Source organism: Nanorana parkeri, unplaced genomic scaffold (genome assembly GCF_000935625.1).
Source record: "Nanorana parkeri isolate BGI_ZX_2015 unplaced genomic scaffold, ASM93562v1 scaffold21, whole genome shotgun sequence".
In the NCBI taxonomy this organism is placed as follows: Eukaryota; Metazoa; Chordata; class Amphibia; order Anura; family Dicroglossidae; genus Nanorana; species Nanorana parkeri.
The window spans coordinates 1,738,373-1,753,210 of record NW_017306289.1 but is presented as its reverse complement, the minus strand read 5'-3'; the positions used below and the strand labels follow the sequence as shown (position 1 = coordinate 1,753,210).

The 14,838-nt window shown below is 40.5% G+C and overlaps 1 protein-coding gene across 1 annotated transcript in view; it reads right to left on the bottom strand.

Annotated features, from left to right (window-relative positions):
- Window positions 1-14,838, bottom strand: part of UBE3A (ubiquitin protein ligase E3A) — a 43,087-nt gene that overhangs the window by 6,145 nt on the left and 22,104 nt on the right. The window contains exons 3-9 of the mRNA XM_018563355.1: window positions 13,658-13,965; window positions 10,628-11,874; window positions 7,315-7,459; window positions 4,695-4,900; window positions 2,316-2,480; window positions 899-1,054; window positions 732-805 (exon numbers count right to left, since the gene is read on the bottom strand). Of these exons, the coding sequence (XP_018418857.1) occupies window positions 732-805; window positions 899-1,054; window positions 2,316-2,480; window positions 4,695-4,900; window positions 7,315-7,459; window positions 10,628-11,874; window positions 13,658-13,965 (2,301 nt within the window). The remainder of the gene's footprint in view (window positions 1-731; window positions 806-898; window positions 1,055-2,315; window positions 2,481-4,694; window positions 4,901-7,314; window positions 7,460-10,627; window positions 11,875-13,657; window positions 13,966-14,838) is intronic.

The window sequence follows — 14,838 nt, the reverse complement described above, 5'->3', positions numbered from 1 at the left end:
TATTTAGTGAAAATAAATGACCATTTACCAGTTTATGTTGCTAGTGTTTATGCATGTACATGTTTAGAAGAAAACAAAATGCTCCTCAAAGTTTTATCCTGAGGCTGTCACAATATCCTGCTTCTGTGTAGACTTTGCTCAAATTCAGGTCAACCCAACAATTGACCCCTCTATCTTTTGCACTATGGTATAAAGTGTACATTTGCTAGGAACAGATTTGCATCAGCACATTCCGATCAGCAGCTCATAATTAAAAATTATTCATATGACGATGTTAAAAGGGAACTGTGATATGTAGATCATTAATGCTTTCAGATGCTGTCTCTAATGGAAAGCTCGTACAGAGTTCTACAGAGCAAAGAAACAGGAGGAAAAGTTGCTTCTCTGCTGCATTTAGCTGCCTATGGGAAACTTGACCTTGAGCTACTGAGCCATGTAAACTGGTTATTTGCAGAACAGTCTGGATAACATATGAGACTAATGAATCAAGAAAAAAAGGAATATTCATAAGCAATATTTTTTTTTTACCAAATGAAATATATGAAAAACATTTTTTTAGCCCTAAATATATTTAAATATGCAGTCTCCACAAACTAAAACCTTCGCCAGCCCACCGACCCCACAAAGCTGGAAGCCAAGGTCTATTGGCAACTACCCCACTTCAATTTTCTACAACTATTCCATAATCTGCCTTGCTGCTGCAAAAAATGGTTTGAAATATCTTTACCTACCGAATAATTTGAGAGTCTCTTGTGTAGCCACCATCATACTCCGTTGTTTCTTTAAGTGCCTGAAAATCTAAGTTCTGTGAAAGAAAAACAGTTAGTAGGTGACCTCCCAACTCAGGAAATGAAAAGTAAGAAGAAGCAAAGCACTGCAAAGGTGGTAAATATCTTACCCTACTTCCACAGATGAGCAGTTCTATCTCCTCTGGTCTGAACAAATACTTTAATGGGGACTCATTGGTGACCATGTGAAATCCCCTTCTGAAGGCTTTAAACTGTTTGTCCACAGATTTGTTTAAAGTATAATCTGCATAGAGACTAACAAACTCCTAGGAAAAAAGGACAATGAACATGGATTGATTTAATAATACAGTTTGTGATTACCCAGATGTCTGAGGTATTGTCTTTATTATCAAAAGCAATAGGAAAAGTTCTGCTATCCAATCAGCATCTACTATAGAAAAAATAAAACATATCTGACCAACAATAACTGCATACCGAATGGCTGAGATGGAAGATGTCATCATGTGACACCACGTACTACTGTTATCAAATGTCTGCCTTTGCTGAACCATCGGTTTTAACACTAGTACTATTATTTTAATACTAATACTATTTTAATACTATTTAAGGAGAGATGCCTTTCAGTTTAATTGTTAGTGGCGCTGAGGAAAGTCAGAAAGCCTGTAGGTAGTGACCGGGATTGATGTTAGCCTGAAGTTGAGCCCCGGGGAGCTCTGTGCTGTGCTCAGAAGCTCTGGAGACACCTGGCAAGACTGAAAACATGGCCTGGCCAGTAAAGAACAGGAAGACACTGATAAGCTGCTAGGACCCATGTGTGCCGTTCAGGTATATTGGAGGAACTACAAGTCCCAGGGAGGAGTTCAGAGACTAGGGACACGGTTTGAAGATACAGTCAAATCTTTTATATACTGCTGGAACTAAGAGACTTTTCATGTAATACTTTTGGATGACACCTTTACTAGACTTTAGATGTTAGGAACTTCATAGAAGCGGTATTAACTGCAGATTACAGAGAATATAGTGAAACATCTGCAAATCTAAAAAGGGACATCAGACTTGTGTCCATCTATAATCCTGTTGCACAATAAAGTAAATTGTATTTATACACATTCCTCATACAAAGAGTCAGAAGTGGAGGAGTGAATATCTCATGCTTACAAAGTTTTGGGTTGTTACTTTGTCCATTACCGTGAGTTTTGTGCACTGTTGGAAAGTCAGAGTATAAGGGATTCAAAGGAGCAGGAACGTGCATGATTTTGGACTAGAAATTGCACAATACACAGAAAGCTCCAAATCGGTTTGTTTTTAATACCGTTGCATACATGTCCGTTGCTTTCTACAGGTTTAGCATGACACATTACTGTTAAGTTTAACATCTAGATGTGAAGCTACACTAAGCGAGCCAACATTCCCTAATATCCAAGATAAGATAAAGACAAGCAAACAGAGAAAGCAACTTACAACTAGTTAATACACAGCCATTGATAAATAAAAGACAACAAAGGGGGACCGTGAGCTTTAGGCTGACCTCTTTAAGAACTGAAAAGTAATCCAGAAACTACATACCTTTCTGTTTTCATTTGTAATGGGAATTTTATCTCCATTCTCCTTTAAGTCATGCATTAAAGGATTCCCAAAAAGATCTTTTTGCGATATCTGAAAAGTTATCATCATGTCGTCTTCAACGCTGCCCTCATACTCCAACAGTTCTTTTAAACTTTGAAACAGGACCTGTAAGACAAGTTTTCATTCAGTGACATTTGTGAAATGGGGAAAAATACAATGGGAGAGACCCTCAAAACAGTGGCTCAGAAGTCTTTTGTGGCTTACAAGCAACTTTGATGTTTACGCCTACTGCATCACTTGTTAAAATACAGCAGAAGAGGAGTAGAAGTTGTCTCATTTTTACAGTAAATACATTAAGTGTTATTTCTCCATAGTTAAGGGCTCATTGGAAAGGAAAGTGTAGTTGAAAGGAAAAGGAGCAACATGAATTGTTATACTATGCTCATTCATCAGGGAGCTATTTAAATGCTTTTAGAACAAACTTACAGGATGAGAGTCTGACAGATCACGAAATGTTCCTTTTTTCCCCATCAATTTTCGATACACAACCATTGGAAAATGTATATCTAGAATGCAATTGTTGTATATTGCCAAGCCCAGAACAATTCCAATGAGGGTAAACTGTCCTTCAGTCTCCAATGAAGATGGATTGTACCAAAAGAGTTTTGTGGACTCATCATAGGTAAACATGCCTGCAGGAAGAAGGTAATATAGTATACATGGCATTTACTATTAGAATGAAAAGAATATTTATACACACTTTAAAGCTTATAATAAAAGCCACAGACACAGAAAACGTATGCAGAGAAGGATCTATACCCCTCCCACCTCGCTGCTCTGCATACTTATTCTAGATTAGTCATTTAGAAAGTACCAAAGTCAGCATAACAGCAGTGACAGCCCTTATAGACCTCTCATGATATGGTTTACTTCAAAGCAAGAAACGGGCTTATGCATTTGAGTTGCATAACGAAGGTTAAGTATCAGAGCTAAACATCTGAATGAGAATAATCTTGTAGGTTCATAAAAAACAAATATGTAGGCTGGGGTACGTATATTACTGTAAGATATATACTTTCTCTACAACCCAACTGTTAACTACAGAGAGCCTGTTATACCAGACATTCAGTATCAAAGAACAAGACTAAAAGAATGTATTTCCAATCAGCTGCAAGCATTATTCGGGTATTTCGATGGCGGCTGGTGCCACTGTTCGAATACAATAGATGGGAGATTTGTCCAGCCACACTAAGCGCAGGTTTGCACGCTGAACGAAAATAATCTATTGGTGTGAACCCAGCTTTACAAAGGGTTAAAGAAATCAAGGCTTGGGTGGTACATTTTATGTACTTTCAAACTAATCTGTTCCTAAAGTTATTCTCAATACAAGCTGGCTGAAGTGCCCATGCATAATCCTGTTCCAAAGAAAAACAACTAGAAAAAAGGTAAGAACTATGTTTTCTAAAATGATTTTTTCTATGTATGCTGAGTCAATGGGAATACAAATATACAATGGGGGGGGGTTTACCAAATTGAGCTGCAAAGATGGAAAAACACTAATACGATACTACATAAGGGCTAGGGCCATCATGTCCTCCACTGAACCTCACTCAGTCAAGTTCCCAGAAAATATCAAACGTGTTAAGGTCGACAGACCGGTCAGAAGAAACCCCAGTAGAAAGAATGTGCATTAAACTAAACAACTGTAGGCAACTATCTTTTGGAACTCTCTCTCACAAATGTTGAATGGTCATAATGTCTGGTACCACAACAGATCCTTCTGGATCCAAGAATCCCAGACCAGTTACAGGTCCTTCTGGATCCAAGAATCCCAGACCACTAACAGATCCTTCTGGATCCAAGAATCCCAGACCACTAACAGATCAGATCCTTCTGGAGCCAAGAATCCCAGACCAGTTACAGGTCCTTCTGGATCCAAGAATCCCAGACCACTAACAGATCCTTCTGGATCCAAGAATCCCAGACCACTAACAGATCCTTCTGGATCCAAGAATCCCAGACCACTAACAGATCCTTCTGGACTAGAAGGCTCACCAACTACCACAGTTTGCACAGGTAAACGTAAACCTTTTCACTGTACATCTATACAATGAAAGCACTGAGACTGCCACTGCTGACCTCTCCTACTGGCAATGCTAGCCGCCTGGCTTTCATGCTGAATTAACAGTTTCAATACTGAGTCACTAACCTTGGACAAGTAAATAGATTAAGAGGTACTGACTTTACTGATCTGTATGTTTTTTTCTGAGTCTATATCTAAAATAGGAAAGTGTAGTTGAAAGGAAAAGGAGCAACATGAATTGTTATACTATGCTCATTCATCAGGGAGCTATTTAAATGCTTTTAGAACAAACTTACAGGATGAGAGTCTGACAGATCACGAAATGTTCCTTTTTTCCCCATCAATTTTCGATACACAACCATTGGAAAATGTATATCTAGAATGCAATTGTTGTATATTGCCAAGCCCAGAACAATTCCAATGAGGGTAAACTGTCCTTCAGTCTCCAATGAAGATGGATTGTACCAAAAGAGTTTTGTGGACTCATCATAGGTAAACATGCCTGCAGGAAGAAGGTAATATAGTATACATGGCATTTACTATTAGAATGAAAAGAATATTTATACACACTTTAAAGCTTATAATAAAAGCCACAGACACAGAAAACGTATGCAGAGAAGGATCTATACCCCTCCCACCTCGCTGCTCTGCATACTTATTCTAGATTAGTCATTTAGAAAGTACCAAAGTCAGCATAACAGCAGTGACAGCCCTTATAGACCTCTCATGATATGGTTTACTTCAAAGCAAGAAACGGGCTTATGCATTTGAGTTGCATAACGAAGGTTAAGTATCAGAGCTAAACATCTGAATGAGAATAATCTTGTAGGTTCATAAAAAACAAATATGTAGGCTGGGGTACGTATATTACTGTAAGATATATACTTTCTCTACAACCCAACTGTTAACTACAGAGAGCCTGTTATACCAGACATTCAGTATCAAAGAACAAGACTAAAAGAATGTATTTCCAATCAGCTGCAAGCATTATTCGGGTATTTCGATGGCGGCTGGTGCCACTGTTCGAATACAATAGATGGGAGATTTGTCCAGCCACACTAAGCGCAGGTTTGCACGCTGAACGAAAATAATCTATTGGTGTGAACCCAGCTTTACAAAGGGTTAAAGAAATCAAGGCTTGGGTGGTACATTTTATGTACTTTCAAACTAATCTGTTCCTAAAGTTATTCTCAATACAAGCTGGCTGAAGTGCCCATGCATAATCCTGTTCCAAAGAAAAACAACTAGAAAAAAGGTAAGAACTATGTTTTCTAAAATGATTTTTTCTATGTATGCTGAGTCAATGGGAATACAAATATACAATGGGGGGGGGTTTACCAAATTGAGCTGCAAAGATGGAAAAACACTAATACGATACTACATAAGGGCTAGGGCCATCATGTCCTCCACTGAACCTCACTCAGTCAAGTTCCCAGAAAATATCAAACGTGTTAAGGTCGACAGACCGGTCAGAAGAAACCCCAGTAGAAAGAATGTGCATTAAACTAAACAACTGTAGGCAACTATCTTTTGGAACTCTCTCTCACAAATGTTGAATGGTCATAATGTCTGGTACCACAACAGATCCTTCTGGATCCAAGAATCCCAGACCAGTTACAGGTCCTTCTGGATCCAAGAATCCCAGACCACTAACAGATCCTTCTGGATCCAAGAATCCCAGACCACTAACAGATCCTTCTGGATCCAAGAATCCCAGACCACTAACAGATCCTTCTGGACTAGAAGGCTCACCAACTACCACAGTTTGCACAGGTAAACGTAAACCTTTTCACTGTACATCTATACAATGAAAGCACTGAGACTGCCACTGCTGACCTCTCCTACTGGCAATGCTAGCCGCCTGGCTTTCATGCTGAATTAACAGTTTCAATACTGAGTCACTAACCTTGGACAAGTAAATAGATTAAGAGGTACTGACTTTACTGATCTGTATGTTTTTTTCTGAGTCTATATCTAAAAGTAATGACGCCACTGGCCACAAAAAACAGCCTCTGTACAGGTTATTTTTAAATTGTAAGCAATTTCCCCATGCTTTATACCTTTAAACATAAAGTACAGAACACACAGGCTTATGTGGCAGAAACATAAATGGGGGGAATTTATCAAAGCAGTTTGCGAGTGTTTGAAATTGCACGGAATATATTTGCACCAGATTTATCAAGCTAGTGTAATGTTGTTGATAAATGAGGTTTAATAGACTCCAAGAAAGAAGACTTCTAACTTCAGACGAAAAGCTTAACTGTCGGATCTTGAAGAAGTGGTCATGGGGACTTCTTAAGTTGCGAGTGTTTTCTTAGGTGATGCTCCAGTTTCAGACAGCCCAGAACAAGTGCAGATGAAAAAACGTGCAAAAAAGGTGCAAAACACATGCAGTTGAAAAAGTAGTGCAAGCTCTGAAGAAAACAGGGGCACATGTTAAGACAGATCTGCACATTAAACAAAATAATCTAAGAGGCTAAAACTGTCGCAAGTGCTTTGATAAATTCTCTCCATTGTGCTCCTACTTTACTCTTTAACGTGGTAAAAGAGTATTTTTGGCTCTGAGCGCCCAAGTGCACGGTATCAGCCCTGCCTACCTTATTTCTGATGGATTACAAGAAAACAGACCTTTCCTCCTCTCCATCTCCATAACCCCTCCTTGTGCACAGGACATTATTAGCTCACAAGATTTCTGGCAAAGTTAACAGGTATTTTTTTGCAATTATAAAATAAATGTAACAAAAACACTTTCAAATATCTATAACTGACCAAAAAAAGAGCAAATAAGAAAAGATCATTATCAGGGTTTGCATACACTTTAACTATAAGTATATGGAATACTTTTCATTAACGAGCTATACTAAAAACACCCAAGATCCCAATGAATAAAAAAAGCAGCATTGCAAAATCACTTACCTATATCGGGGTTAAATATTTCTTCCACAACCAGCTGGAAAAACTCTTTGGAAACTCCTCCTTCATCCACCCCCTGCTCCCCCTCAAACTCCACATAAAGCTGCTTCTTCAGGTCTGCTGGGTTTTCCATAGCAATCATTTCTAGCTAAAGACAAAATAAGAAAAATAAGTAAATGCTAGAGCTCCATTTAACTCGCCAGCCATTGTGTGTCCACGCATTCCTAGCTCCCTTTCATTATAACTGAATGGCTTCTATTGTAGGTGAAATATATTTTGCCTCATCTGTCCCCTGATGACATTATAGGTTGAAATTGTTTTCTTTTTTTACTGCATCTCAATTAATAAAAGAAAAACCATAGCCAAAATAATAATAAAAAGAGCATACGCAACAAAAATGTGCCAGAAATCAGCAACACGTATAAATGGGTAATTAAGCAGCATCTGGGCAGAGACAGGTAGAGAAATGTTACATTTATTGGACCAAAACCAAGGGGGAAAAAATGATGTGTGAAGGAAAGCCTCATGTGTGAAAACATAGCTGTCAAATAACAAGGCTGTACAATTTCACAAGGAAGAACCATTTTTCTCCTCCATTAACCATTATACTGTACCTAGAGTTCTGGTGAACTGGTTAAGTACAAAAGTTTGTTATGTCACTGCAGAAACTTTCTAAGGCTAAACTGCAAGAACTAGATTGAATTTCAGGTCAAGGCATCTGCAATGAACATGCAATATTTTTAATGTCAGCCCCTGAAAAGACTCACAAAAATGTCTACTTCACCCAAACTGCAGAGTACTAGACTTTATATAACAAGTGTGACTCATTTTCTATAGGGTTGGAATGGTCTTGGAGACCAATGGGAGTTTTTTGTCATTATTTGACATTCTAACCTTAAAAGGAGAATTATGGGACTCATTCCCATAATTCAAGCCGACCTGTGACACTGAAGCTGTCACAGGTCAGCTCTATTGATCACAAAGTCAGGGAACACATACCGCCGACTCCCGATCCTCTCCCTGCAGAGTGGTGACTGTCAGTCACTCGCTCCCTGCAGGGATTCCTCCCCTCCCTGTTTCTCCAACAGAAACAGATAGGGAGGGGGCGGGCACAGCTGGCTCTACCTTAAAAAGGCAGAGCCAGCTGTCAATCAGCCAGCGGGGTAAATCGACAGTATTGCCAGGATCCGTCCAGGTTGTGGAGTGGCCTTGCAGTCTCAGCATACAGTGGGCAATAGCCCACTATATACAGAGTTTTGGGTCATCGGGGGACATTAGTAAATGTCCTCCTGTGACCCTGCAGAGGACTAGGCCAAAAAAGGTTAAGCTAACGTTTCATGAACGTGCGGCAAACTCGTGAAAAAATGGCCACTTTGCCACGTGTTCACAGAATGCATCCAAAACCAGCGGCATGCTTGTGGTGCCATTACTAGTTAATGTCACCGCAAACGCAGCTGGAAAAAAAAAAACACGCGTAGCAGATTTTGCTACACGAGCAACTTTTCCCAAGTTTGTCGCACACGCAGCACCCATTGAAATTAACAGGGACGTGCGCCAACGCAGGAAACAAACGCCATCGCAAAGTACATTCCCACTACGCGATGGTGTGAATTGGGATTTACAGGTCCCATTTAAAACACTTTCATTTCTCTGTGGCCATCATTTTTGGTTGCTAGACAAAATTAAAAGGAGAACTATGAGGAGAGTGCTTTTCACTCAATTCATAGTTCTAGTCGACCTGTGACAATGAAACTGTCACAGGTCGGCTCAGTAGATCGGGAGGTGAGCGAACACATACCGGCGTTCGCTCACCTACGATCCTGTCACGGCTCTCTGCCGTGACAGGGGGAGGGGCTGGTTTCCCCTTTCCGATCTGCTAAGCGGCTGCTGTGGAGGCACCAGTGCGTGCATGTTCCCGGCCGTTCCCGCAGTGGCTGTGGTGTATCCATAGACACACACACATAGCCCTGCAGCAGGCCTGGCCTCTCCTCTCCACCCCACATGTTGATTGACACCGGAAGGAGCCTATGGCTCCTCTGCCCTCAATCTCCCTCCCCCGCAACCAGGAAGTTCAGGACGGAGAATCGCTGTGGGGACAGGTGGCAGTGACAGGTAAGTGTGGGGGGAGAGACAAAAAGGTACTGGGCATTTTTTACCCTAATGCAGAGGATGCATTATGGTAAAAAAACGCCCTTTCTTTAATGCTACTTCAAGTTACCTGTACTACGTCTTCAGATCTAGCCTTCAACCATATACAAATATATCAGGTGAAAAGACAACTGCACATATAGTCGCCCTAGAACATCAGTGGTCTTATTAAAAAAAAAAAAATGGCAAAGACCAAACCATACAGTGTAGTAATCCCTATTAACCAATCCAAATTCTACAGACCAGTACAAGAGGATTCTGACTGGATGTTTCTCTTTGCACAGTCTTATTGAATTAATCTGCCAATGTCCGATTAATTAGTGATGGGCGCATGTTGGTGTGAACTCAGTTTGCCCAAGCCTGTGCAAAACCGTGACCGACACCCCACATCCCAATCAGATGCAGCCAGGGGTTCAAATCAAGCCTCCGCTCATCACTACTGAAAACCCACAGGCTGACTAAGGGGCCCAGCGTTGGCTTCAGATATCCCTGGGCAAGGAAGTCTACTTTTGTATGAGACATTTTAAGCCAAGGTAAAAGGTATTCATAAGCAATACTAAGCGAAAAGAGCTTTCAGTTGGACCTTTAGATCATGTCTGGAGTAGCTCAAACATTTTCAAGTTTCTAAACACTTCACCTGACTTGACCAGAGGTGGACAAATGATTGCAAAATGAATTGTGTCCATTTACACCAAAAAAAGGTCTCACAAATGTAAGATAGCAACAGTATTATTAGGGTGTACTGGTTATATGACTATATGCTAGGATTTGTCTAGCTCTTGCCAAATCTACTTATTTACTTAAATTTGCTGAGCTGTGGAAAAAAATTAAGCTTACAAGTGAAGTAACCCCAAAGGTTTCACTTACCTGCTTCCTATATCTCAACTCATCATACTTTTCCAGCAACAAGATAACAGAACTTATTGGTCTTGCTTACCAGCTGCTGGACGGACAGTACAGAAAACATAATAGGAGAAAGAGAAATCCTTACTTTGCCTTGTAATTGCTTGACATGGGTATGATCACAAGAGCGCTTGAGAGATATAGGAAGCCAGTGGGTGGTTATACCCACTCACATCAGCAGCATGTAAAATGTGTTCAGATTCTTTTTAAACCAACTAAAAGTGAAGAAAGCTTTTATAACTATGAATAGGTTTGTCATACATACCCTAACTAGAGCATCATCAATGATGTGATCTCGTCTGACTTTGAGTCTCAAATATGGATTGAGCTGTTGTCCTTGTACTAGACTGTAAAGTACTGTGATTCGTCGTTCACTATACATGCGGATTCTGTTGTCATAGTAGAGGCCCAGATTCTTTGTTACAGCATTCAGGATAAAAGGACATGTCATAAATGAGAATTTATTTTCCGTTTCTACTTTAAAGAAAGTATAGTCTTTGTCCATTTCAAGAACATCATTTAGTGGTTCATTAACAAATTCTTCAAAAGGGATGAGAGGTTTTCTGCAATCGATTGTTTTTACACCAAGTTCCGTTTCCAGGGGGTCCACTCGGGGCCCTTTCTTATTTCTTCGCTCCTCACCCAGTAGCTCTTGGAGGGTCAACTCACTGGATTCGGGGATTGGTTCATCATCTTCGTCTTCATTGTGATCTGTCTCAATCTCACCCCCTACTACATTTGCATAGTAAACCATTTTCAGGCATTTTGTGGCGGCCACAATAGCATCATCATCATTCACTAAATTTCGGCTGTTGAACTCATTACTTATAACTTTGTACGTTATCAGCTGCTGAAACGTTTCCATCATGCGGCGAATCTGCTCAGCGCTGTATTTTGACCAAAGTCGGATAAGTTTTGCTTGTGCTGGCAAAGGCAATTTGCTCATTGCTTTGCAGAACAATGGTAGAGCCATTTCCAGGTATTCCGGGCTATGGAGATTACAATTCTCCATTACTATAATGAACAAATTGAGATAATTCGGGTCCCGAGAATATACATTATGATAAGTTAAGTCACATTCTACATTGGGAGACAGGTAGACAAGTGCATTAAGAAAGGCAGATTCTATTTTCTCATTAGAAAGTAACCTGTGATAGACCCGTCTTACTGCTTCAATGTCTAGAGACACTTCTTCTGGACCTAATTTCAGTATGTTGTTATCTCCCTGGGCACCGTCGCTTAACCTGGAGGAAGAAGCTGCAGAGTCATCTTCCATAGCAGCAGCAGATGAAGCAGCTTTCTCCTTTTCATCCTCATCTTTGTCTTCATCCTTTTCCTGCAAGGATTTAAGCTCCTCTTTAGTATGTTGTTTTGCTTTTCGGAAGCTCTGAACCAAGGCTTCGGCACTGGAAAATACTCTCCCAATCACTCGGATCAGAGGAGAGTAATCCTCTCTTTCCCGACATAATTCAAGAATTTCATACACCTTTTCTTCAGACAAGAAAGACACATCTAAAAGGGAGAGCAAAGAAATACGTGTTTTATCAACACCTCAGCAATGTCACTCCAAATCGGTCTGCTGCAAAAAGCCACTCAACATATTTGAACATAATGGCTGAAGATTTCAATACATGCAAAACAAGTCTACAGGGGTGGACAAAATAATGTAAACACCAGTATTATATGGCTAAATTGTGATAATGCGGGCTACACTGAAAATACCAAACTGTTGTTTATCTCTGTCTATGCCCTCTCAGCTGGATGCCAGCATATTACATGTTGGGTTAAAGTGGTAGCTTTTTATTGCCAAAGATGCATACTATGGTGGCAATTTATCAAAACTGGAGCACAGCGAATCTGGAGCAGTTGCCCATGGCAACCAATCAGCTTCTCTTGTTTGTTCAGTTAAGATTTGAAAATGAAAGAGATGCTGATTGGTTGCCATGCACAGCTACTCCAGTTTGCGTAAATCCCCGTGTCTCATCTGCATTCATTCTTCTTGCCTGCCTGCTACCAAACTTGATTAGCACTAGGAATGCACAGTTCATGCTTTGGAGCCAAGATGAATTAACTACAATACACAGGAGTTACATCATCCCGGGCCAGCCAATCAAGATGACTGAAGATGCCGAACTTATAAGAAGTTGGGGTGAAGATGTAGGCACAGGTGAAGGAGTTTGCAGACTTTGCATCACTGGAACAGAGAGAAGTACTGCCCTGTTCTATTTTAAGCAGCAGTTAGTGCAAACAGTTGAAAAAACGGGTGACTTGTCAGAAGACAAATTGCTGGCGTCCATTTAGCTGGAAATTCTGTAGCCATAACACCCATGCTTTGTTATGCTGTCATTTCTGCAGAGAATGTTGCTCTTTAAACATCATACAATGTGTCTGCTATGGTTACAAACAATCCAGCTAAAATGGCACCAATGATTTATCCTCTTTGGAGATCCTGTCCAAAAGCCAAAACAGGAAGTGAAGAAATTCCTGGTGATCAGTGGGGTCATCAGCTCCAACATCCCGAATGGAAGATTTCCCATCTATTCTTGTTCTGGTGACAACCTAAAACCTAATCTAAATCTATTGGTCATCAGGTCGAATAGGGAGAGTGAATCTTCCTAATGGGAATACACAGCAGTAACACCCTGGCAGGTGTTCTAATCCCTCTCCACTCTATCCAAAACTAAAAAAAAAAAAGAAGGTTTTGGCTTCAGCTTCCTAATTTGATTCTTTTATATCAGCCTGGAGATCACCTAAGCAATATGCAGATGAGCATTTTGTTAAACATAAAACTAGCCTGGCAATTAGTTTTTGACTTTCGAGTCATTCTATAGGGTTTGCCATAAAGAAGGAAACCATTCCAAACAATACAGACTCATGTGGTAAGATGGAGGCGTCCCCATTTCCAGAGCTATAGCAGTAGCTACCCAAGAGATGACCATTCGGGACCTACTTTATAAGGGGTCTTGTGAGAGGTTGTCAGTGGTTTGTGGAGAATTTCCTTCAAAACAAGAAACTATTTGAGAAGGTTTGGTGTGGTTCTAAACACCTTTTGGCAGAGGAATAGGGTAGATTTTCTTTACACTATGGCATAATACGGTAGTGGTAACTGTGGATACAAATGGATATCGGAGATACCCAGAGAAAATCAATTTAGCTTGGGCAAACACGCATATACTGTATATAACAGTTGCTACAGATGCTGCAGGCATCATTTCATTGTGTTAATGCGAGGCGAAATCAACGCATGGCCAACTGTAGTTCAAGTATTATGATAAATCACTCTAATGGTTTTTACCTTTGAAGTCATCCCTGGGTTGCACTTCCTTCTTGTTCATCTTTCTCTCCGTGCACGAGTTGTTATGGGCACTTTTGGAGTTGTTCTCTAGATAAGACGAGCTGGTTCCTTTCTTAGAGGGATGAGGATCACAGAGTTTTGCATTAACCTTATATAAGTCGAGGGCCTTAATGGCTGCTGCATTGTTATCCATACGGAGAAAAGTAGGACAGGAAGCACAAAACTCATTCGTGCAGGAATCATTTCCACAGCCCTCAGTTAACTGGTGGTAGTAGCGTTCTATTAGATGCTTTGCAGCTGCTCGCTTCCTGTAGCAAACATTCAAACAGGCATGTGGATTAGTACAGCTTTCAGAAACAAAGCTCATTCATGTTATTAGTAAAGCTGGGTTAGTGTGGCACTTACACAATAACACTTTTGAATGAAAAGAGTTTGAAACCTAAGACATTACAGTTTTTAGATGAGCTGTTAAAACATCACATATAAAAACAATAGTACAAGTGAACTGAAAACATTTAGAGGGCCTTATAATAAAGAGTAGACCTTCAGGCAAATATACAAAATGACTCTATAATCTACAATCTATAACGAACCAATAAACCTATTTCTCAAGTTCTCTTTCTGTGAGTAATAGACACAAAGGGATCCATGTTTGTGATGAAACAAAGATATCCAACAATGTAATGTATTCCACTCCTCTGTTTAGCCTCATCATTTGCATTACTAGCAACTTTAGCTTAAAAGAAGCTTACCAGAGCTAGCTCTAAAATTCTCAACAGAATTCCTGCATTGGAAGTCAGCTATGGTTAAATCATATCATTAACATCAGGGGTGCCCACAATTTTTGTGTTAAGATCTACTTTTCAAATGACGAGCTACATGAGATCTACCAATGAAGAAAAAAAAACTCTGGCCGTCTCTCCTCTCTTTCCTGGCTGTCTCTCCTTGCTCTCCATCCCCTGGCTGTCTCTCCTTGCTCTCCATCCCCTGGCTGCCTCTCCTTGCTCTCCATCCCCTGGCTGTCTCTCCTTGCTCTCCATCCCCTGGCTGCCTCTCCTTGCTCTCCATCCCCTGGCTGCCTCTCCTTGCTCTCCATCCCCTGGCTGCCTCTCCTTGCTCTCCATCCCCTGGCTGTCTCTCCTTGCTCTCCATCCCCTGGCTGTCTCTCCTTGCTCTCCATC